A 25689-nucleotide genomic window follows, 5' to 3' on the forward strand; every position below is an offset into this window, starting at 1 on the left:
AAAATCAAGAACAAGGCAAGGATGCCCAGTCTTATCACTTCTATTCACCACAGTGCTAGAAGTGCCAGCCAGAGCAATTAAGCAAGAGAGAGAAACAAAAGGAATCCAAATGAGAAAGGAAAAAGAAAATGGTCTATATTTGCAGATGATATGATTCCATATTTAGAAAACCCTAAAGATGCCACAAAATAATAAATAAATTCAGTGAAGTTAGAGCATACAGAATCAACATACAAAAAATCAGTTGGATTTCTATACACAAGCAATAAATTAACTGAAAATGAAATTAAGAAAACGAGCTCATTTTCTATAACATCACAAATAATAAAATATTTAGAAATAAACTTAACTAAGGAGGTGAAAGGCTTGTGAACTGAAAACTACAAAAGATTGTTGAAAGAACTTAAAGGAAATATAAAAAAATGGAAAGATATCCCAGGTTCATAGATTGGAAGATTTAATATTGTTAAAATGCCCATATTACCCAAAGCAATCTATAGATTCAGTGCTATCTCCATCAAAAGTCTCAATATCATTTTTTATAGAAATAGTAAAAACAATCCTAAAATTCAGGTGGAACCATGAGAGACCCTGAATAGCCAAATCAATATTGAGAAAAATTAACATAGCTGGAGGCATCACACGTCTGGATTTCAAAATATACTACAAAGCTATAGTTGTTAACACAGCATGGCACTGAACTAAAGACAGACATATGGACCAATGGCACAGAATAGAGAGACCACGGATAAACCCCCCATATATAGCCAGCTGATATTTGACAAAGGTACCAAAGATTCACAATGGAGAAAGGACAGTTTCTTCAATAAATGGGTTTGGGAAAACTAGATACTCTCATTAAAAAAAAGCAAAGTTGAACTCATTTACATCAAAAGCACAGACAAAAAAAGTAAAAATAAATAACTGGGACTACATCAAACTCAAAACCTTCTGCACAACAAAGGAAACCATCAACAAAATGAAAAGGTGACCTGTAGAATAGGAGAAAATATTTGCAAACCACATATCTGAGAAGGAGCTAATTTCCAAAATAAATAAGGAACTCCTACAAGTCAATAACAATAATTAACTAAATAACTTGATTTAAAGATGGGTAAAAAACTTGGACAGACATTTCTCCAAAGAAGGCAGACAAATGGCTAACATGTTTATGAGAAGATGCTCAACATCACTAATCATCAGGGAAACATAAATCAAAAGCACAATGCAATATCACCTCACATCTATTAGAATGACTATCTAAAAATGTGAAAAAGAAAAATAACAAGTGTGGGTGAGGATGTAGAGAGAAGGAGCCCTTGTGCATTGTTGGTGGGAATGTTGATTGGTGCAGCCACTGTGAAAAACAGTATGGAGAATCCCTCAGGAAACAGAGCTGCTAAAATGTTGCCTGGTATCTCAGGAAGAGGGCATGAGCTCTGGGAGGCAGTGTGGTGTCATGAGAAGAGTTTAGGTTCAAGTCCTCTTTTTGCCATATTCTATAGCATCTTAGGACCTGATTTTCCTTTCCTGCAAAATGGAAATAACGATTACCTCCTTGAGTTACTGTGAGGATTCAATGAGATGGTATGCATGAAAGCATGTGCTGCACAGTAAGTGATCATCAAAGATTAAATTCTTTCTTCCTTCTTTCTTCTCCCAAGAGTCACTGGGCCACCCAGCCCAAAAGCCAAACTGAAGACCAAACACTGGGAGCTCATCTGGGTGTGGGGCCAGGGAGTGTTGCATAGGAGTGACCCCATCGGATTAACTAATCAATCACATAAGGTGATAGTGTAGACTTTCTACAAATCACTATAGTGCAAAAATCAAGTGCAGTTAAATAATAACAAAAAGTTGTTTTGACAAGTTGCATAGTGTTCCTCACCCAGGCTAAAGAAAGATGCTGTTCAGTCACTTAACATTTTAAATATGTCTCTCTATGTCCTGCCAAGCCCATTTTTATAAGAAATAGAATCCATCTGTTTCCTTGCCATAGACTCTAACCTTCCAGGTTATTAGCCCTTTGCTGTCTATGAATCTTATTTGGATTTGAATTCAATAAGCAAATAGGAAGGTGTGTGCAAGATTTGTTAGCTGCTGACTATGACATTGATGCTGTTTGTTTTTCTTATTTTTTTTCTTTTTCATACTATATATTGGACAGACTTTTGATCTAAGGGAAGCTATATTATGTTTCATTAGATGGAATGGCTCTCAATACCTCACTGGTAACACAGGCTCCCCAGGGAGGAAAAACTCTTAAAGTATCTTCAAAGACAGAAAGAGAGCCCAGGAAGCTTTCAAGTGATGCTACATATCCTTTGGTGCTTTCTGTCAAAATATGTAGGATTGCATACCTGGTTCCTACAGGGAAGAACCTCATGCGTACTTCTGCTCATCTCCTTCCCTGTACCTCAACCGGACGATTGCCTCGGCAACTCAGCTGTGTTATTGAGACATTTCAGCGTGAAATTTGTTTTTCCTCACTGAACTTTAAGCAGAATTTCAAGTGCCAAGTCTCCAAAGCCAAGTGGGGCTATTAAGAGATAATTACTAATTATGCTAATTTGAGAAGGAGCTGCCTCTTCCTTCCCCGGTCATTTTACGTGCAGCTCTCCTGAGAGAGATGTCCCCTCCAAGTGTTAATGGCCTTCCCTGTGAGGTGTTTTGTGGAGGACAGCTTGTCCTGAGCCTCCATTCTGTATCTGGGAAGGTTTCTAGGCCATCAGAAAGGACAGCAAGACTGGAGGTCTTCCAGGGCAAGGTCCTCATCATCAGTGATTGATACTAATTATCAATTTATTCCATGACAACAATATTTATTGTCCTTCCTACTCAGACCAGGAGAGTACATTTAATTTCTCACATATCTGTGTTTTTCCTCATCATCTCTGAATCTTAATGATAAATCTCAGAGCTCTCCACAGTATTCTGCGGCAATGAAATGGCACCATGAGCTTTGTGGGTCTTGGGTAATTATTAACCTTTCTTCTAGAAAGTTACTATTTAGAAGAACAAAAGCGATAACTTTCTGTTTGATATTGATCACATAACACATTGTATCTGGAGTTGGTATGTGTGCACCTGGCAGGGAAGTTGGATTTGTAAGAATGAGCTGATATTTGGGAAGTTTAACCTTCAAATGTGTGCTGGAGGGACCCTTCACCCTTGTTCACTTCACCCACAAGGACGTGGAGGGACTTGCCTACCTGGTGAATTCGGGAGGATGGTGGCTGTCAGCACACTCCTTTGGGGAGGACTCTGGGCTGCCCACTGGTCACCTGCCCCACAGCCTGTGGCTACCACTCTGGTGTTCACACTGTGCTGTTACTTTCAGCCTCGTCTTCACTGGCTGTGAAGACCATTTAGGACTTCAGCTTTGCTCCTTATACTTCTTCTCAGCCTTTCAGACAAGCATGGAGAGGAGCAGGGCTTTAAACATGCTCCTGAAATGCTTCCAAGTGGGTGCAGGTTTCCTTAGTTTGCTCTTTGACAGAGAATGTCTTCTCAGAGGGAATTCCTTCCCAGGACGTTTTCCTGCATGTGATTAAGATGGGGAATGATGACAACAAATTCAGAGATGTTTGGAGTTGGTTTACCAGCTGGGTGATCTCAGGGAGCTACTCCCTCTCTCAGTAACTCAGTTTGTATGGTAGATCTTGCATCTTGCATGGTAGCTTCCAATAAAGGGGGCTGTGGCTGTTCCTATGGGTGGCATCCCTCTCCATGAAGACAGCTGATGGAAGTGTTCCCTCTCCGCCTGCTTTACTGTAGATTTGCATGAGTAGCTCCCTCCTTCACAAGGAATAGAAAGAATGTTGACTCTGACATTTCTAAGTTATTACAGATAGCAGTGGACCTCTTACCATGGCCTAGAATTTAATACATCTCTAAGCTGTTCTTTCATGCCCCCAAAAGGCATCCTGATAAGAGATTAAAGCTTAGACACCTTCTCTGGGAATTTTACCCATTAACCATTAGACTGGTGCTTAGCTTAGGATATCTGGAACTCCCAAACTGCCCATTATATTTGTTGCTCAAAATTCACCCATTAAAAAAAATTTCCAAATTATGTGTGCTTAAGCTCCATTAAGACAATTCACAAAACAATAATGTTGTAAGCTGTATCTAACACAGATATTTCAAATTAGTGTTCCTACATTCCTCCAGGCCAAGTGACAATGACTGTTTTCTTATTTATAACTGAATCTTTGCACAGCTCCTGACACACGATAGATGCTCAAAACTGTTGCTTTCTAGACAGAAATTTAACAGTTTCTCATCTTGTAAAAACTAATGTTTTTGGAAAGAATGCACACAGCTCTTATGCAGGCAAAACTTACTGGTGTTTGATGGGCTCTGTTTAATACAAAGGTAAGAGATTACTAGGTGTGTTCTGTTATTCATTCCTTTCGTTTCTTTTCCTTTGCTTGTGCTTTGCATGAAGAAATAGGTATGGAAAAACACCTGTGGGGGCACACTGGGTGGTCTCACATGTAGAGCTGGTGGCTGCATACAGGATGTGACTTGAGGGACAGAAGGAAGACTTCTTTTATCCTTTCCACAAAGATCTCTCTCAGCCTCAATCTTGATGACTAAAACTACATTACTGCAAAAGTTGGGCAAAAGCTGCTTTCCTACTAAATAGCAAAGTCCTCAGTTGTAATGACATGTTTTTAATCCTTTCTTTATACTTTACTGTGAAAGAGTTTTGTCGTTTGGAATGTCAAACAGGTGATACCAGATTTTAAAGGTGACCTGTTGGAGAAAAAAGTCTAGCTGGAAGGAGACAGGTGAGCATCGGGGCAAGGAGAACTCAGAGTGAGGATGCCGATACCTGTGAGGAGAACACATCTGAAGAGGCTGGAAGGTGGCATCAGATGGTGATGGGAACTGCAGAGTCAATGGTGGCTGATTGATTTCAGCAAAGGTTTCAGCTGAATGGCCTGGAGTCCCCAGCAAGTCAGTATCCTTGGCCAGCACTCACCTTAGGTGAAAACTGTGCTAGCTATGTGAAGAAGTAAGAAGGAAAATTAGGCCTGCCTGTGCTGTTCTAGAACTTTGTGTTTTGGCGAGCAGATAGCAGGACACTGAGTTTGGTGAAGGAAACTTATGCTAGACAGGATAAATACAAACAGAATCCTTCGTGTGTGTAAATATTCAGTGGGACTGTGCTGCAAGGTTATTCTCAAAAGGTTTCTTGTGGGTTTTAAGGAGCATTTTTAAGGTCCAAATCCCCTTTTATTTGGCCAGGAAGAAATGGGAATTAAGCATTTCAGGCGAGGCACTGTGTGAAGATATTGTAGGTCAACGTAAGTGTCTCATGGGCAGGAGTACGTGGGCCAGGATTCGATCTGCATGCGCTAACTAGATACCTGCTGTAGGGGGAGCTCCAGATCTCCCAGGATGTGAGAGACAAGTCATGCTCTTTGTCACTTTCAAGTTAGCTGTCAATATAGTTTATTTCCTTGCTTCCATAAGGAAGTGGAGAAAGCCAAGCTCCGGGCATGGATGGGTTGTACTGTAAAAGATAACTACAACGCATGTTTGATCAGGGTCCAGTGCTCGGTCAACCAATGGATTATAAAATGTGTTCCTCAGAGTTCTAAGAGTTTGCAAAATTGGTTCTTTCTTTTGCACAAGAAGACTTCATATGATTTCAATTTAAAAACGTCCCATTGTTTTAAAAAAATTGACCAAAATTGGTGGGATGATATGTTTAGGCTAGAATGGTAGTTAAACAAAGAAAGAAAATTTAAGCAGCTTCTATACAAGATTGGAGGCCAGGATTGGAAAGCATAAGAGGTCAATGTCTCAGGTCAGTGTTGCTCTGGGAGAAGGGGATGGTTGGTTTGTGACTGACACTGTGAAACATGTCAACACAGCATCTCAGTGTAGAAGCTGGCATGATGAGCAAACAGAACTGAGGCACACTTTTTTAAGGCTAATTGCTATCTTTGTTTCATTTATTAAAGACCAAAGCTAAAATAATTCACCTAATAAGCATTTCTAATCTGTGTGGAGGCTTCAGTTTATTGGCTGATGCTCGCTTACTGGCTTGCATTTGGTTCTGTCAACACCCATTTAATGCCTTTCAGAATCTGTGCATGCATTCAGAATGTAAAAATGATATCCTCAAAATTAAGGCTTAAATAGTAAAATCTAGGTCTTGGTCCTAACCCACTTTTTATATTTTATATTTAAATAACTTGAGTTGGTTTTTATTATTTTGGGTCCATATCTTCCTTCCATAGGAAGATTTATACCTGCCTTATGGTGCTGCCATAACCATCCTAGCCTTAATTGTATGAAGTGACCCCATGGAGATGGTGGGCTCTTTCTGCACATTTTAGAGTTGGCTTTGCCTGGACAGTCCACCAAAACCAGCTACTTAAAAACCAGGTGCTTTATTGAAAGCTTAATGAGGTTTATTTTAACCATAATATCTAATTAGTCATATTTCCCTGAATCAGATAACCTAATTTTTTTCTTCCTGTGGTTTGACATCCTGGTTTGATTGCTTTTATTGAAAAACAGTAAGTCTATAACTCTTTGTTTCCCTCTTTGCCTTGGCTACCAGGAAGCTCAGCACTTTATCTAATGCTCAATAGTCATATTATGCCCCCAAGATTTTTCCATTCAGTCTGGAAGTTTATTTTCACTTGCAAAGGGTTCACTGTATCTCTGCCTTTTATGATAGCCATATAATATTCTTTTTGAAAGCAAGTAGGGTTTAAGGATAAACTAAAAGCACCAAATGCATTTTTAGGGTATCTTTTACTATATGAATAATATATTTGTATTAACTGAGAAACTTTCAGGGTTAGTTCACATTAAGTGTAATGATGTAATTCTTTGTTAAGTTGTAGATGAAAATTGACCCCAGAGATCTAGGAAATGTAAGAATGTGTAAGTAGTGTGGTGAGGAGTAGTCTCCCACAAGATGAAGAACAGGAGTAGAACTGCTAAGCTGCAGCACTTGCTCAGTAGGGATGCATCGACTTGGAAGTTTATCAGGAAGATTAAGGTATCCACTGCTTTTCCTTAAATGAGCCTAAATTGAACATTATCCATTTGATCTTCCCATTGCTTTGTTGAGAATGATTCCAAAAGTATAAAACCATTGAGAAGCTTTATAAGGAGTAGAATTATCATCTCTGAAAGCAAAATGAAGGTGGGAGGGAGATTAATGAACAAACATAATTTCAAACTCAAGATTTTCCCTTCTTCAATATGGAGGGACTTCATCAGAAAGACTGACTGAACAGTGTAGTAACTGATTCATTATTATGCAACTTGGCTAAAGAATTAAATTCACTTAAAGAAAAGGCAACAAAGAGAGGGAAATGAGCCGGAATATTGCAAGAGGTGAAAGTTTACTATGTGTTTTAAGACCAAACAAATGCTAATGTTGATATAAAATAATTCAGAAAGACTAAGTATTACAAATAAACTTTGAAAACAAAAGCTTATGATCAGAGCATTTCCAAAATTTTCCAGTGCATTTTTTAATCTGGGAAAGACTATATTTACACTAAGTGACCTGGCTCTGCTGTTTGCACAGTTTTAATATGGAGTGCAAAGACACACAATTGCACACACGAGTACACACTTTAAGTCATTCAGATTAGGAACAACTTCTATTTTAAGTCAACTGGGAGTTGGAAGACGTTTTTACAAATACTTTTATGCATTAGTATTATGCCAGCAGGGAAGTTTACAAGAGCCCATTTAAGCCATATGTGACTTCATGTGTAACCTGAGTCCCACTTATATTGAGATGCTGCCTCCCTATCAGACTGGCTCTGGATCCCAGGCTCCAGAACCTTCTGTGGTTTGCAATCTGTGCTTTCTCAGCCCCTAGCTCTGGGTTTGCAGCTGCCCTCCATCCATGTAACTGATGGGGAACGGTGTAAAGAAATGTGTGCTCAGCCCACTCTGTCCTCAACATGCCGGGTAGGAGGGAGCCTCCCATTATGTCTGGAGATATGGGACCGAGATTCACTGGCTCACTATGAATAAAATGTCACCAAGAAGTGGTGATTTGCTTACAAAAGAATTGAAAAGAACCCAGAACCCTACCTGTGTGTGTTTATGTAAAATGAATTTATAAGCAAGATTTTGAGCAGATGGGACCAGCAATCTCAACAGATTTGCATGTGGTGGAGTTGCACACATTTGCCTTGGTGTGCAGCTCCTGGTTAGACAGCAGGAGTGGGGTGTGCTTTCCTATGAGGGTCTCAGGTATTAGCTGTTTTGTTTTGAAGTGAACACGTCCAGGATCAATCTTCATGTGGTGAGTTTAGATTCCTATTTGACTATTCTGTACACAAATTTGTTTCTGTAATCCACTTTTCATTCCTTTACCCAGTGAATTTAAAACAGAACCTTTATGTTTACCTATGGCTTCAATTTGATTTTAACTTTCTATCACCAGTATAGCATCTGAGCCAGTTTAATCTAGCAAACTAGAACAGCAAACGTATCCTTTATGCATGAAAGTGGATGAAAGATATCCTGTACACAAACGCACAGAGATGCACACAGAAGGTAATGCAGAATGTTTCTATTTTAAATCCAGATGCACGATAACCAAAAAAGTGTATTTAAATCTGATGAGTACATTTTATAATATTCAAATTATAATATTCAAATTACAGCATTTTAGTGAATGAATACTATTTTTTATTTTCACTGCAAAATAGTAACCAACTTGAAAGTCACAACAAACAATGTGCTCATCTAGACTCATCTTCTTGTGTATGTGGCTGTTGTGCACGTGGGTGTTGTGTATGTGCAGCACACTGGCTGCCTTTACTTCTATTTTTTTTCAGAAATAGAATGTAAAATATCTTCCCTTCTAATTTTAATTCAATGTATTCATTAAATATTTTTACATTGTATAATTAATATTTATTTTGGAATTTAATATACCAGTTATATAGATAGCTAAAAAATGAAAGATGTTGAATGAGTTTGTTCAATCACTAAGGTTTCCTTTAACCTCCAAGGCAGAAAGCTGTTACTCATGTTACTTAGTAAATAAAAGCACAGTGAAGCATAAATGAGTATATATAGGTATTTGCATATACATGTATTTACATATATACAAATACAGCTACACACATACATTCATTAAGACACTATGAGCTGGTTTCATGCTTTCCAGTATGTCCTGAAAATGGAAGGGACAGCCCTCTCTTTGGCGCCGTGGGTGTCAGCTCCGTGTCTTCTTTACAGGGCACTGGTAACATGGCTGTTGAGCTGTTTTGACAGGAGTCTCCCAAGCGGCAGTGAGCTCGCACTGCCCGGAGGATGGCTGCTCTTGTGTCTTATGCATCCTCACCTCGAGAGTCCCCTCATTGGGGACTGTGCCCCCACGACAGCCTTGTGGTACCTATATGTCCAATTCACACTGATGATGTTTCCTTCTCACCGAGAGCATCTGCTTGGACACCAAAGTTTCTGGATTTGAACTGAGGCTCTTTCACCATCCGGCTTTCTGAAGTAGCCTCTTCTGTTTTTGGGTCCTACTTCCCTCACCCCTAAAAGGAAGATGATGTTGAGTTAATCATCTCCTAGGATCCTTCATCTCCCAGTAGGAAAGATATTTGGCTCATTTTATCAAGTTGGAGAAAGAGCGGTCGGGGAGGTGGAAGCGTGTTCCGCTTCTCCCCCTTACGCTGTGGGCAGGGGCCCTCCTTGGAACCCTGGAGGTCACATCGTCTCTGACTAGGACAGGAGGAAACACAGGAGGACAACACTTTCATGGAGGCTCACACCAGCACGGCAGTCGGACGGCAGCACCCGTGACAGCATCAAGAAAAATACGCTGGACATTTAATCAAATATGCTTTGAGTCTAATTCTATGAGTATTTATCATCCACTGGTGATATGATGGTTTATACGGACAGGCTCTGCGGTGATGAATGGAGCTGATGAGTTTCTGGGCCATCACTGAAGTAGGGGTGATGTTTCTTAGACGAGGGAGCTGATAACCTAACGATGTACTTTAGCTTCCAGGAAATGTCTCTGGAGGGGGACAGAATTGTGCCTTTCTGTTTGTATGGGCTGAGTTGTGACCCTCAAACTCATATATTGAAGTCCTAATGCTCAGGACTTCAGAAGGGGACTGTACTTGGAGGTGGGGTCTCTAAAGAGGTGATTACAGTACCTCGAGGTCATGGGATGGGCCCTTGTCCCATCTGACTGACTGGAGTCCTTATAAGAGGAGATAAGGACACAGACACACAGAGAGGGATGACCACGTGTGGATATAGGAAGAGACGGCATCTACATGCCCAGGAGACTGGCCCTGCTCACACCTGGATCTTGAACTTCCAGCCTCCAGGACTGGGAGAAATGAATGTCTGTTGTTTAAGCCACCCAGGCTGTTACTTTGTGGGGGCAGCCCTAGTACACTAATACACTGTCCAGAGTATTTGTATAGCTAATTTAGATCAATGAATACAAAAACCTCCTCCTGTTCTAAATTTTATCTTAAAGCTTCACTTATAGGTCTTTAAATATGACAGACATTTGGCTATTCACTGTCTGAATATATACACACACACACACACACACACACATACATATGAAATGCATGAAATCTTATAACTCAGGACTATTATGCAATCTGATATTTAAAATTCTCTTCCTATTTTATAGGTAAGGAAATGGTGCAGCAGAGAGGAATTTCCGGAGTAGAACAGTCTAAGTGCTCAATAAATATTAGTCATTAATTTTTAGTTCTTATTGCCTGTGGGCCAAATAGGCAGTCAGCTGAACAGTCCCCATCATTGCTGATTTACACTTGACTGAGCGGGGAATCTTGTTGAAAACACTAAAGCAAAGTCTCAACTAAATGAATCTTTCAGGATTTGTCCCCCCTTGTGTTTTGCTAACCTTTCGGGTTAGGCTAACATTCTGTAAAACAGACATGTCCAATCCCCAAATGCCTACTCACCCACTTGCGCCTGTGATGTGAGTCAACTCAACATGCCTGTTTGGGACCAGTGTGCCCAGCGATGTCACTGGGGGAGTGCCACACAATGTTCCCATTTATTTTTTCTCCATCAAGTGTTGGGGCTTGTTTTTTTGTGAACCCAGACTAGAAAGTCATTCGTTCTTGCAAACTATAGCAGGATAAATCACATAGCATTGCTTCCAAGTCATATAGGACACATCCACAGGTCAGGGGAAGATAAATGGCATTGCCAGGGCAACACCAAGAGGGAATGCTGGAGAACAGAAACTTGCTCAAAATACAGTAGATAATGTCTCTAGATTCATACATGAAATAAGAATATTTTCACATACAGAGGTGGTTTTGATATTAGTAGTAAGAACCCCATTAGGAGGAAATACCATTTTGGATGAGAAAAACATGGGTCAAGTCCATCTTTTGAGAGCCATTGAAGGGTCAGCTCAGCCTGAACACTGGAAGAGCCCTGATGAGGCCAGAGGGAAGGCAACTGCTGACCCACACAGAATTAAGGATAAACAGTCCCTTGGTGTGGCAGGATGGATGCTACTGTCAGACTTCGGTTGTGTAGAACTATAATATGTTATGCTAAATATATACAAATGGTATGTAGCCTTCAATCCATTGTGTAGTTTTATCAACTCACTCTTTTATTATTTCCCTAATGTCAAATTTGGAAACCTTCCTGAGTATCATTACAGATAAATATCCAGACTGAGAAATGCAGCCAGGATCGCTGTTGCCAAAGTGAGCAGACCAAGCAAGTCAGTGGTGGCCCTGGAGACTTTATATCCCAGGGCTGCACTAGGGGCAGCTCTACACATGTCTTGCTTAATTAATGGGTGTGAGTGAAAGAGACAGCGACAGAGAGAATTTCAAAGTCATCTTATAGGCAAGAGGTAAGGAAGACCGAGTATGCTGTCCACAAAGAAGCAAGGGACACACACACACACATAAGACTCGTCTTTTCCATGGCGTATTCTGTGTGTGCAGTGTTGAGTGCACGTGGCTGTGGGGAGCACCTTCTACGACTAGTCGGGGAGCCCTACATCCTACTCTGTGTGACCACCAGGCAGAGATGCCGCCCTTGGTCACAAAGAGTGTTTAGCTACATCACAGGTCAGATGCTGTGTTTACCTGCTTTCTTCGGCTTGGTGCTAGGCTTTTGTGTTACATAGACACACACAGTGCTTGCCCTCAGTGCTGAGGAGAGAGTTGAATTCTTGAGAACCAAGAAGCAAGATGGTGGCTGAGTTCTTAGGCAGGGCCTGGCTCTTCTTAGAAGGAAGAGCCTGGAATCAAGTACAGGTGTGGGAGATTCAAGGACAGGTGTGCACACACAGGGCAGGAGGAGGTGTATGACCTTTACGCCCAATCAGCAGGCACAGGAGGGAGAGGCTGAGAGCTCTTGGGTCCAGAGGCAGGGCGCTGGGCTCCAGAGGCTTGCTCACTGCACAGCACCTGCGGGATCTGTTTGGATCTGAGGAATTCATCGCATCCCATCCTTACAAACACCCGTGAGTGTGCCAGTCACCAGCATGGCTGGCTTGACAAACAGCAGCGTGCCTTCTGAGCTTTCTGAGGGGATCTGTAAACTCTCTCTTCAGCATAAACTACAGAGAAGCCACCGCCAAGCTGAGATGTGCTTTCTGACTCTTTTGGAGCATTTTCAGAGCTTTGTCTCTGCTTAATCCTTGCCATTTAGCACAGTGGCTGATACAACGGTGCTCCACAAATGTTTGCTGAACGAATAAATTCTAATTTATGTAGCAATGACTTAAAAGTATATTAGACAGTGTCCTTTCTAAATCTGCAATCTAAATCTGATCATTAATTCTACAACAACCACTTACTGATGGTGTACAATGAGGCAGCCACCATGCTAATTTCTGGGAGCAAAGAAGCCGCATCTTGGCCCACCCTTGAGAAGTCACCGTGCATGCAGGGCAATGCCTGCCATTCAAACCTGCAGCTAATTCTACAAAACAAGGGGTGAAAAAAGCACCTGCTACCCTACTGCCATCACCCCCAAGGTGGCTTAGGAGTATCACCCTATACACCATCTCTCGTTGTTTGTTCCCTTATGGAAACTGCTCTTCTGATCTACAAAATCTCCTTAGAAAATGTTCCTTTCAACTATATTGTTCTGATTATTTCTTTAAGCAATTCTTATTTCAAAACAAAATCAATTTTCTCAGTGGGTTTTAATTGAGTAGCTATTATGTTTTGACATTGTGGAAGGAATAAAAATGTTCAAATCTAGAGAAATTTATATTTTTAATGATTTAGCTTTTATACAGGAGTTTCACTTGAAATAAATAAAAGAAATACAATAGAAATAAATTTTGTAAAAACTATAATATTTTGTGTTAAAAAATATATATCCCTAGACTTTAATGCTGTGTTGGGTCAGATAGTTTATTTTGGTTCCCTGTTTTGATTTTATGTTTGTATCATCCCCGTGTACAATATGAGCTCAGACAGAAGGACATATCAACTTATTTTTCTTGTCTTTTTAGTTCCCAGCTCCTTGCTTAGCCCATAGTGGGCACCTGAGGGAATATATCTGCAAATGAATAAATGTACTTACACATATCAAACACAGCCCTTGCCTGTATGTAATGTTTAAGGAAAATTACAAACAGAGCAGAATTGGATAGCATGTCCCATACATCAAGGCCATTTTTTCACTCTTTTTCAAGGAGTCTGTGCTCTCAGAAGTTGATTCAATATTTTTTTCTACATGTAACTTTTTAAATGTTCATTTAACAATGTGTATGTATTAGACCTGCTGTTTCAGAGTTGGAGACTCTTAATATTTCAGCATTTATTATTTTGATAAATGCTTCTAGTATTTCAAATCTTGAGTTTGTCATCTCTGTATATTATATGTGTATATTAGGAATCTACAGAAAACCTGCAAGTGCCATTTTTTAATGACTTGAATTCTATTCATCATCTACAAACAAAAGCCCAAATTACAATGGAAATTCCCTAAAACTCCGGTTTAAAAAACTCAGGTGAGAACCTAAAACCACGTGAACTCTCAAATTTGTTAGATCTAAAATGAATAACCTTATCATCCTAAATGCTTAATAAGTAAATATTTCCCTGAATTTCCATCAGAATTGACTAGATGCCTGTCAGCAGGGCCCGATCATGGGAGGTGTGCTTGTCAGAGCTGCTTCAAAGCCCCCTTCAGAGGACACTGTGGTCGCTCGTAGTTCATACCTTTCAAGGGCTGTCAAAGTTAGTGTAATTTCCCATTCTACTCTCTCGCATGTTTTTAAAAGCTTCTGTTTATCTTAGTATTTTTCCTAGAGATGTAGCAATGATTTTTATGTCAAATTTATTTCTTCTTTAGAAAGGAAATTTAGCAGCATGAACTCATTTGAATTTTAAAAATTTCTCCTTGAACTGTATGTTCTGAATTAAAAAATCACTGTCTATTAGAATCTGTTCGAATCTGGATAGTCTTTTAAAAACTTTCATCTACAGTATTAATTTTTAGAGTCAAAATGGAAACACAGTATCTTAATGTCTATGGTTACATTTGGCCTTCCATGTTTTTTATCCACCTAAGGAAGAGTAAAGGGCATTATTTAAAAATATTATTTTGCTCAACATCCAAATTTATAAAACAGTCCGTTTTTAAAATGTGCATGCCGGATAATGTCTGAGCTTGTGCAAATTTTATGTTTCAGCACTCAGGCCTGAACACAGTCTAATAAAAAGAGAGCACATGTTTCCTTTAAGGACACATCTATTTTCAAAGCCGTAAGCCAAATGCGAGTGGAGCATCTGTTATAGACAGGCTTGAGTGAACCCAGCCAGACTTGGGGAGCTGAGGAGGTCAAAATCTATTTTGCTGATGTTTCTGTCATGTTTATTAAATTGCACTTTTCCAAAAGCAATTAAACTTTTAGGAAATATTGCAGCAATTTTAGTGAGGGTAAAATCTGTGTACTTCCAATGGAGTCAGACTGATAAAAGCTGTATTAATCAGTTATTGGTGTCCTAGGTATGTGCTTGGTGCTAGTTTGATTTGACTCCCAAGTGCTGCTTCTTAGAAACAGTAGCATCCCCACTTTCTATCTGTTTTAAACCATAGAAGGGATTTGCCTTGCATTAGCATTTCAACTAGTGACAAGTTCTCTGAACTGGGTTCCCCTTGTCTTATTTAAATACCACATTTGGGAAGACATATTTGAGAAATCATGTTAAGACTTTACAAACGATGAAGCAGAGCCTCTATCACTTGGCTGTAGGAAACAAGAATTAGAGATTTCATCTGAAATAAATGGAGCAGCAAAGATTAATTAAATCTATAAAATTCTCCAAAGCACATCCTGGTGTCAAGGCACTTAAAGGAACACTTTGCATTACATGCAAATCACCTGAAATTATTGAGCTCTCATTTGGGTGTAAGGTTCACTTCTGGATAGTAGAGACTCCAGAAAAGTGGACTTACTAGCATATTCTGAGCAACATTCATTTTACTTATTGTCCAAACTGTGAGGCAACAGCAACTGATAGAAACCTTTGTCACCTTTGCAAGTAAGTTCTCTCTGGGCACAGTTCTAAAGAGCTCAGCAGAGTTAATGCAAACGGCTGTAGCTGACATGAACAGGTGCTCACACTAGCGGTGACGGCCGCCCTACTGCACTTTGTCTCACTGCTGGACTTCTCTTCCTAGTCCCTGGGAGATTTTGAATGTACTAACAGTGGGACCAGATCTGGACCTTTCTGGGTTGAGACCAGCTTCTGGTATATTCATGTTGGAACTGAATTAGCAGGTGCACACATGGACACCCACATATACACACACGACTGCCCTGCCCTCTCTGTATCAAAGCAGCTTGGGGAAGCCACCTTCAGTGCTGTCATTTTAAGTGGACACAGCTAAAAAAAAAGCTCTTAAGATTTTTCATCTTTTAGGGATTCAAAAGAAATGATCTTAAAATCTAAAAAGCACCTGAGCACTTAAATACATAGCTCTTCCATCTTACACATAAATACTGCTTTTCTTTGTTTCTATAAATACTACATTTACTGGACACTATTTCTTAATCAAGCATAAAATCTCCTCTTTAAGAGAAACATAAAATTTATATTACCTAACTGTTATTTTTTGAGATTAAAAATTTTTAACAGTAACTATTGGTAATTTTTATTATTTAAAACAGATGGTAGTAAATTCATATATATGTATACGTAGATGTATGTGTTGGTGTGTGTATATTTTACAACACAAAGAGGACATTTACAGACTCTTTCTCCCCAGAAACCAGATACTAATTATATTCATTTCCTATCAATAAAGTAATAAAACAAGGTTATTTTTCTGCCCTTCATACTCAACACCTGTAACTAGAACAAAAGATGACTAAATATCCATAGCATATAGAGGGGACCCAAGCACTCAAATTAACTCTTTACTTTCAAATATTTACCATACTTCAGAAAAAAATTCTCTGTCTTTGCAAGTGACCAAGTTTATTTTTGGGGGAAACTACAGATCTCTTAAAAAGGAAACATATCCGATTTTAGGTTGTAATTCTTTAAAGTGCTTCCTGGAAACTGGACTCCCCCTACATTTGCAGGCGGAGACTGAGGGCTCTAGGAGATGCGCTTAGTATCGTGTTGCTTAAACAGAATCAGTCAAGAAATCAGACGCAATACCCTGTCCCTGTTCCTTTGAAATAAGATAAGCACGTAAATAAGAGTTTAATCACCCAGGGGAGATGTTTTGGAATCGAGGGAGTCACCTATTCAAGTATAAGAGTCTATGTTTCAAAATTTCTAAATGTTCGCTCCCTTTTTGTTCCCTAAAGTCTCCCAGGAACCGATCAGGTTTACATGTGGCTCAGGAATTGAACTGATGTTTTCCCCTTCTTTTGAAAGCAGTGTCCCTTGATTTGATAGTGATACATTCCCAAGTGAATTATGACATATTAACAGCTAGGAGCAAACAATTGTCTTTGCACAATCAAGTATTTAATGGCACACACGTCTGTATTTCAGTGGAAGAAAAACACTTAATTGAAAAGTAGGGGTTAATTTAGGTTCACTCTATTTACAGACATCTAACGTATGAACCAGGGTTCTTCGGCTCTTCAGCCAGTGCATTGCTATGTTGCTTTTTCTTATAGTAGGTAACCACCACATGGTTAGTGCTAACACTGAATAGTTACAATATTTTCATATTTCACTAGGCATTCACCTATTTTTTTCAGTTTTGAAATGGCTCTAATAAGTGTTTTTAAAATCTTGCTGACCATGTGAAGATTCAGCCTTCTAGAAATCTTGTTTATTAGTAATTAAGAGCCCAATCCCCCAATACAGCATCTATTTAGAAAAAATATTTTAAGTGATGAAGAGCAGAATGGTATAATTACTTTTGGTTTTATGAGCTGTTCAAACTGTTCATATTAAAAAAAATCATTTTCAAACATTTTAGGAAAAGAAACAGGCAGATATAAAAATGCTCAAATGTTTCAACTGTCTTTACTGTGTGTGTATATACACACATACACACACAACAAATACATATCTTGCTATTAGTATATATGTATATATACACACACACAACAAATACATATCTTGCTATTAGTGTATATATATATATATATATATATATGCATATTTATATCTTTTAAACTGAACATTGGATGCTTTCAGAACATGTTTTCTTTTCATGCCTAAAAAAGAGAACTACAATTTTCTACTCTGCATTCCCTTACATTATGCTCTTTTGGGACAGCACTCTGCAAATAAACAAATCACCACTATTTAGGTATGGATACATGAACCTCCTATTTTTATTCTAAAGTCGAATTCACTCATCATAGCTAGTGTCCTCAAAGCATCCTCAAATTATTGCTGTTACACGGTCCCTAGAAACCAGAGGTACGAATACAAATTTTAAAAAGAGAAAGGAAAAAAGCCCTATACAATTAGATGACAGTGAAAGGTTTAATCAGTTTAATTTCATCACTAAACCCAGCCCTTCCTCACGAGCCGTAGGAGAGTGAGGTGAATGAGGGCACGGGGGGCGGGGTGCAGCTGTGGTGCAGAGTAGCGTGTCCCCAACCGGCCAGGATGAAGCACAGCCAGGTGTCACCTGGGTGTGCAGGGGGTGAGGAGCCACATGGTCGCTACTTCCTCCTCAGCACAGTCTTTCCATTCATTAATGTTTCACGAAATTCCATTTCACAACAAGCCTGGCCTCTCATCCATCTGCTCTACTTATTCTGCTCCTTTGCCAACTTTTTATGTGAATTTCATAGTGTTTGGCAGCTGGACATGCTCCTACCTCCCTTGGTTTGTCCAAAATTCATCATCAATTTTCTAAAACTGTGTGATCGGTCACCCTGCAGCAATATCTAAATCACAAGTCTTAACTTATTTTGCTGTCAAATACCTCAAAAAATAAAAATAAAACAAAGGTCATGTACTGATGACTGAATTCAATTCAACTGACTTAACAAAAGCTATTTTCAAAGCACCTTAAATAATTCTCCAAAGTTCCTTCCCTTCCTCCATTTAACAACTGACTCACCATGGAAAACCCTACCCTGATTAACTGCATGGAACTGCTGAGTTTGTATTCGTTCCCAGTCCATCTCTAAATATGTCTATGTTCAAAGAGCAATTAAAAAAAATTTCCAGAAACTTCATTTTACACATTGTATATACGAATGGGTCAAATACCAAAAATACTTTACAAAATGCATTCCATGCTAATGCGTAGTTTCTTTTAGGAAAACTACTCTCACAAAAGAAAGAACAACACATATACAGAACAGAATGTATTTACTATTTTAATAGTTGAAAATACATCTGTGAAATTCCTCAGACATATTACCTTGAAGGAATCCAATGGCTCTGAGATATGAAGCGATCTGTCTTTATATACAAGCTGTTAGGCTCCTGTGATGCATGCTGCCCCTTATTCTACCTGGCGGAGCTGATACTAATTTTAAATATCTTAAACCTTTACCTTTAATATTTTGGGTTAAAATAGACACCTTTTATAATATTGACACATTCAGTTCTTTTCTAACACAGGCATACATTAATACAACCACAGAATATAGATTTGATTGTTTAATCACCTTGCATCATTCCACACAGAACTATAAAATAAAGTGCGTCTCTTAGAATTGGTGAGCAATGAACTGAATGGATATTTAATGAGGGCAGGTAGCAGATACTGCCTCTGCAAAACTACAAGTGCCCCCAGGATTTCCTGAAAGTCTTTGAACAAAACCGAAGCAGAATCAACCTATGTATCTCTCACGTGCCACAGAGGATGTGAACATTCCTTGATCACATGTACAAAAACTAGATGGTTTCCTTGTCCTTTGCACAGTTTTTTAGCTGCCCATTTTTCTCCCTTACAAATGTCATATTTTGACATTTTTCATCTGTACCCAAAGTGTAAATTATTCATAAATAATTTCTAAGAGAAACTTAGTCCTGACTAAAAATGCCACACAGAGCAAATGTACAAATGTACAGCACGGGGTACTGATAAAATAACAGAAAAGGTCTTCAGGGCTGGGAGGTTACTCTGAGCATCTTCTCTAAAGTTTATCTGAGAGGGAAAGGCAGGTCCTGGGTAGTTAATACCTGAAAGTCATATTCTGTGGGTACATTATTTTTATTTTTGTTTTTTTTTGATTCTTAAAGATGCGTAACTTCCATGTGGTATGGAGACTAAAAATACCTAGTACAGGAAAATATTTCATTTCTGAGGTTCTGCATCACATTTAATAATAAAAGTATTGTATAAATTTCACACTAAAGCTGTGGCTACTGAGTTTTATTTCAGAGCCCATAGATTATTTTGACCATAAAAAGTGTAATAAAAAAATCAGAGTAAAGCCACTCTTGGAGTATACATTTAGAAATCCTGTAGCATCTCACAGCACTGGAAACTATAAAGTTACGATGCATCTTCAAAGATGACTCCTGCTCATTTGAATGGGCGGAAAAACCCGTACCATTGGCAAAAAAGGTTAACCTTCATTGTAATGTATTTATTCACATATGAGAAGAGCCCTGACTTGGTGCTCAGAAATAGAGGCTTCAGTTAATACTTGGTAGGGCCTTACTAAGGTTCCATAACAACCATCAATACACATGTGGATTTTAAACTGCGGCAAATACAGAGTTTTTAATGCTAGATAAGCTTAAAAGCTGAGGCTTTTCTATTCAGTTACTGCTGTTAAGATTCTAGTATGGATATTAGGACATAATTTAAGTTTACCATTTTTCTTAATAGAAGAGAATAACAAGCATTTGTAATAACTAGGAATTATACAAAAACTGGTTTGCTCCCAGAAAAAGCAAATAATGATTTATCATGTCTCATAATTGTTGTTTTCTTTTACTTTGATCACCTACATTTACATTATTAACTTTCCCTTGAAAAGTGAATATTTAGTAGTTTGATCTGACTCTTGGCTGTCGGCAGATGCCACAGGAAATTTCACCCCCACACGTAAGTCTACACATAATAGGAATTAACAGACACAACCTGATGACTCTTTCCCACTTCACTTTTTGACTATGAAAATTAAGAGTCTCGGTATGTTTAAAATAATCGAAGCATGGAAATATTTCATATAAATTTTATTTTTAATTGTTAGAGTTCAGTTTATAGCAAATGAAATCTTCCTTCTGATTTCTTGTTTTTCTTCCCAAAATTGAATGCCTTTTAAGATAGCATGACTGGCCTTTAAAAGTATGAAAAATGAATTTGAGAAAGGCACCAATATCCATTGGCTTATATTTTGTTTCTATAGATTGCTTTATTGTGAAATATTATTCCATACTCAATATTCTAAATATTTAAATAGTCTAAACAAAATTGCTTGGAGACATGAACACTTGTAGTATACAAGGTGCTTTCTTTTTTCTCTTTTATAAGTTATGCTCATATTAAATTCTGTGATCTTTTTCAATATCGTTGCCACTTTTTGTTAGCATTAACAGATCTGTTTCAAAAAGAAATTTCCAGATAATAGAGTAAACAGCTGCACTTGGAGCAGCTCTGTGAGTTAAACTAGAATCACGAAATTACCCCATTCAGAAGGCTCTGAAATCTTTCAAGGAAGTTGTCAGGCTACCTTTGGTCCCTGCGGTCCTGAACTGCCATCATAATTAATCTATTTGATATTGGCATTTGTGTCTTCACTCTCTCTGGTAATTTCTATTACTGGAAGGAGTCACGAAGGACTTGGGCCGTGTGTGAGGGCAGCTGGGAAAAGATGTGGCAGAAACTTGTCTCAGGCTAGTGTAAGGATGAAAATCCCCAGGAGGGTGGACAACCTCAACTCTATTGACAGGGTGTCCTGTGTCAGAAAAACTGGAAAATCTGACACATTTCAGTCCTGCTGCCAACTGTTCATATAGCTCTGTATTCACTTTTTAAAATCAACACATTTTAAATAAGGGTGAGAGCCGAACTTTCTCCTGCAGACTCATCTTAGGAGCTGCTGATAACAAGTTCTTCCATGGGAAAGAGCAGGCATATCGGGAGGGTCTTTCCTTCCTCCCGTGGACTCTGTGCAGGTGAGGTGGCATGTTAGGACCTTGCCTCTCACCTTGGGGCAGGGTCTGGTTTTACACCAGCCCCACTGGGGGAGCCCTGGGCTGGTGATGAAACAGGCTGACTTCAGGGCGGCTGCTCCCCAGAATCTCAGTAACAAGACACAGACATGACAGTGTGTCAGCAGCAACCTGTCAGCCAGCTTGCTTTTTCTCCTTTTCTGGTGTGCAAGGGTTTTTTTTGCCACTAACAAGCTAAAATGCCTATTTCTCTTTTCACGTATTAATTTCTGCTTGTTCTGCCAGGACAAGCCTGCACTCTCTGGAGGTCCGGGTGTTTACAAAACAACAGACACCATACTAAATACAAACTGTCAGGCAATTTGGGGAGGTGACTGCCTGCTTTCTCCAAGGCAATTTGGATGGAAAAGCTGGCACGAGGTCTTGCCCCGGGTTTATAGGGATGCTGGCTTAAATGAATGTTTCCTTTGGCACCGTGTGCTAATGTCTCCTCTGTGAGAGTCAGAAGCAGTGCAGGCGCCATGGAGTGAGTCCTGGAGGGAGCTGTCCTCCAGGCAGAAGGACGACGGGGTCCCGTTCCTGCCCTCTCCTCCCCCTACTGCTGCCCAGCCTCCTCGCACAGCTGCCCGGCCGCTGCTCTGTGAACCATCCCCTCGGGGCTCCCAAAGCCCCAGACATTTACAAACGCATCTGAACTCCACAGGGCTCTGCTTTGTGCTGACATACCCCTAACCCAAAGTGAAGCTTCTGGACACAAGCCGACCCCCCAGACAAGAGGACGGCGGAGAGGCGCGGAGAGTTCGCGGGAGGCGGCACAGAAAGCCAGGTCCTTACCTTTCCGCTTGGACCTCCTCCTCCTCCTCCGCTTAGACTTGCATTTGAGTTGACTGCTCAGCCCTCCGGACCCTCTGCTGGTCCCCAAGACCGATGCCATGGCTGAGACTCAGGAAGTAGAGCAGGAGAGGAATCCTTTCTGAAACAGTCTCCCCTTTCCTGCTCCGTAGCCGCCGCTGCTAAATGCTTCGCAACCGGAGAGACTCACTTTTGGGGACTGAGAATTGGCGCTCCCCGCCCTTCGCTCTCTAATTGTTCTGTCCCTGCCGCCGGGCTGAAGCCTGGGATGGAGCCGAGCGCCAGCTTCCAGGGTTGCACAGGCAGGAGAGGTGCGCCTGGCGCGCTCAGCCCTCCTCGCGGCCTCTCTTGAGCTGGGCTCCAAGCGCACGGCTTGGACTTTGGCACCTCCGCTAGTTGTTGGGCACCAGCCACTTTGAAGCCAATCACGCAGGGAGCTTGTCTATTTGCCGCTGCAAAGTCTAATTAGATCCAATCGCAGCTGTCTTCTGGCTCTGACATCAGCACCTCCAGCTCTCTGCATCCCTGTCAGCTTGCAAACTCAGCTCCCATTTGGACGGATGGAGCTGCCCAGGACCCGGTGGAAAGCCAAGGAGGCTGCTGGAGGGAGGGAACAGCTCCTTGGCAGCCAGCTCATCTGGGTGAAGCCTGTGTCTGGGCAGGAGGGTTCGCCCCTGGGTCCAGCTACCTGCTTCAGACCCTCGAACAGCACACTATGTTTCTGCAGGCTCAGAGAGATGCAGTGACTGTTTTCCAACCACTTTCTAACTCGCGAATTCATTATAATGCTTGTTGTGTGCAGGGGGAAAGTAGCTAAGAATTATGGAGACTTCGTGACCTCAGAAAGGGACTAAGGTCTGCGATCCACCAGAAGACAGCCTCTTAGGGTGCTCATCGCTCAGACGTGGCATGTTTGCCTGTCAGCTTGTTTGTTTTGTTTTGTTTTTCCCTTCATATCCCTTGGCTGTTCCCTTTGTAAAAGAGAAATTGCGTAAAGACAGAAGTGTTTGGATCTGATTTTAAGGAGAGGGATTTCAACTGGTTGCTTTACTTAGGGAACAATGAAATAAAAACTGGGAGGGCTTCCATCTGATACTTTTATTGCCAAATGTAACATTTAGATGAAAAATATTTACCAAGAGGTGGACTGAGAATGCTAGTCGCTTTGACTGATTTTTTTTCTCAGGGCTATCCTATTTTTGGGAAGGCTACATATCTAATGTAACATATAAGGGGAACAATCCAGCTATAATCATAGCATTTTGCTTTTAAATCACATATGCTATTCATTACAGTAGCAATGGTTTGGGGAAAAAAAATCCACTCTAAAAGTCATTAGCAAGCATTATGATGTTGATATGAAAATGACACATAAATATTTCTGTTATTCACAACTTTATATATACCCTTCTCAAGCTCCCTATGGGCCTAGAAATATCCAGATAATTTTCTTTATGTAAGAAAAAATATTCCTCCAGGGAGCGTTGGAAACAATTTAGATGTTCAGCTGTGCTGGTATACAGTGAGCTCACTTTTCATGGATGAGAGAGAGGAGGATGTCTGATTTCAAATCCCAGCTCTGCCTGACCATGGGAACTGATGCACCCTAGGCCTCAGTTTGCTCATTTGTGAATGGGACTGATGACGGTGGCTGCCTCAGGTGTATCCTCACTTGAGAATCACTGTGAACACTGCCTGGTCCATGTTAACCAACTACACTATTGTTCAGTAAATTGATCCAGTAAATACTTTTGAAAGAATGAGTGTGCATTACAGGTGAGCCTCCTGCGAAGGGACGTTTAACTGTCTGGCTAGTTTCTGACTGACAAATGCAATCAAGCCAGGTTCCTCTTTTTGGCTGCCTCCAACAATTTCATTCCACCGAGAGCACAGCATAAAGATGCTGCTAATTTCTCAAGCATGTTGGCAAAGTGTGTGATCACTCACTACTCTCTGTAAAGGGTATTGGAGAGCATAAGCTCTACCTGGAAATGCGGTGCAGGCCCTTGCCGGCGGAACTTCCTGTTACACACCTGCTTAACCCTAGGCTGCCCTGCTCAGGCTTTTGCAGAAATCTGGTCCCTGAGCTGGGAAACCAAGTGAAGATGTTTGAGGCAAGCACCACCACAAATGCAAGGTCACCTTCAGGGCTGCTGGCATCTCTTAGCCCTGTTCACGGCCCTGTCATTGTACAGGGCAGAATGCTGCCTCAGAGGGGCACGTAATTGCTGTTCACTTTACAGGAGCGTGGGTGCACCCAGCACAGAGCACAACTTCCGCCTATGTGTTGCTTCCAATTTTGCGGTTAGGGAACAAAACTGGAATCTGGAGTTCAACATATAGGTTAGATCCTGATTTGAAAGTCAGTTAAAATCAAAATCTTGGCCAGTCTTTACCTTTCTTGAAGTTCCTCCAATTGGTGTAATTTCTGCCAACATGACTTTAGCATACACATGCCATTCTCTGTATTTTACTTATTTTGATGGAATAAAGCACACTGGATGGACTGATGACGGTGGCTGCCTCAGGTGTATCCTCACTTGAGAATCACTGTGAACACTGCCTGGTCCATGTTAACCAACTACACTATTGTTCAGTAAATTGATCCAGTAAATACTTTTGAAAGAATGAGTGTGCATTACAGGTGAGCCTCCTGCGAAGGGACGTTTAACTGTCTGGCTAGTTTCTGACTGACAAATGCAATCAAGCCAGGTTCCTCTTTTTGGCTGCCTCCAACAATTTCATTCCACCGAGAGCACAGCATAAAGATGCTGCTCATTTCTCAAGCATGTTGGCAAAGTGTGTGATCACTCACTACTCTCTGTAAAGGGTATTGGAGAGCATAAGCTCTACCTGGAAATGCGGTGCAGGCCCTTGCCGGCGGAACTTCCTGTTACACACCTGCCTAACCCTAGGCTGCTCTGCTCAGGCTTTTGCAGAAACCTGGTCCCTGAGCTGGGAAACCAAGTGAAGATGTTTGAGGCAAGCACCACCACAAATGCAAGGTCACCACAAGGGGGATGGCGCGGCAGCAGGATCTCAGTGTCCCAGGAGGAAAGGCTTCAGGACAGGCTGGGCTCACAAACACCCAAGCTCCAGGATGGCGGGGAGCAAGCAGCACTCACACCCTACCCCCTGCCTCCACTAGCCTCTCTGCCTCCTCACCTGTCCAGATCCTTCAGCGTGGCAGCCTGAACCGAGAGCAGCAGTTGGAAGAAGCATCAGGTACCAACAGCACCCGACACCATCAGGAGATGCGGCTGGTGGGCGT

General features: G+C 40.7%; 1 protein-coding gene across 1 annotated transcript in view; it reads right to left on the reverse strand.

The window, feature by feature from the left end:
• Positions 1-23009, reverse strand: part of ADARB2 (adenosine deaminase RNA specific B2 (inactive)) — a 365713-nt gene extending 342704 nt beyond the window's left edge. The window contains exon 1 of the mRNA XM_036910803.2: positions 22401-23009. Within this exon, the coding sequence (XP_036766698.2) occupies positions 22401-22500 (100 nt within the window). The 5' untranslated portion in view covers positions 22501-23009. The remainder of the gene's footprint in view (positions 1-22400) is intronic.
• Between the last annotated feature and the right edge of the window lie 2680 nt (positions 23010-25689).

The sequence above is a fragment of the Manis pentadactyla genome, chromosome 3 (genome assembly GCF_030020395.1).
Source record: "Manis pentadactyla isolate mManPen7 chromosome 3, mManPen7.hap1, whole genome shotgun sequence".
Classification (NCBI taxonomy): domain Eukaryota; kingdom Metazoa; phylum Chordata; class Mammalia; order Pholidota; family Manidae; genus Manis; species Manis pentadactyla.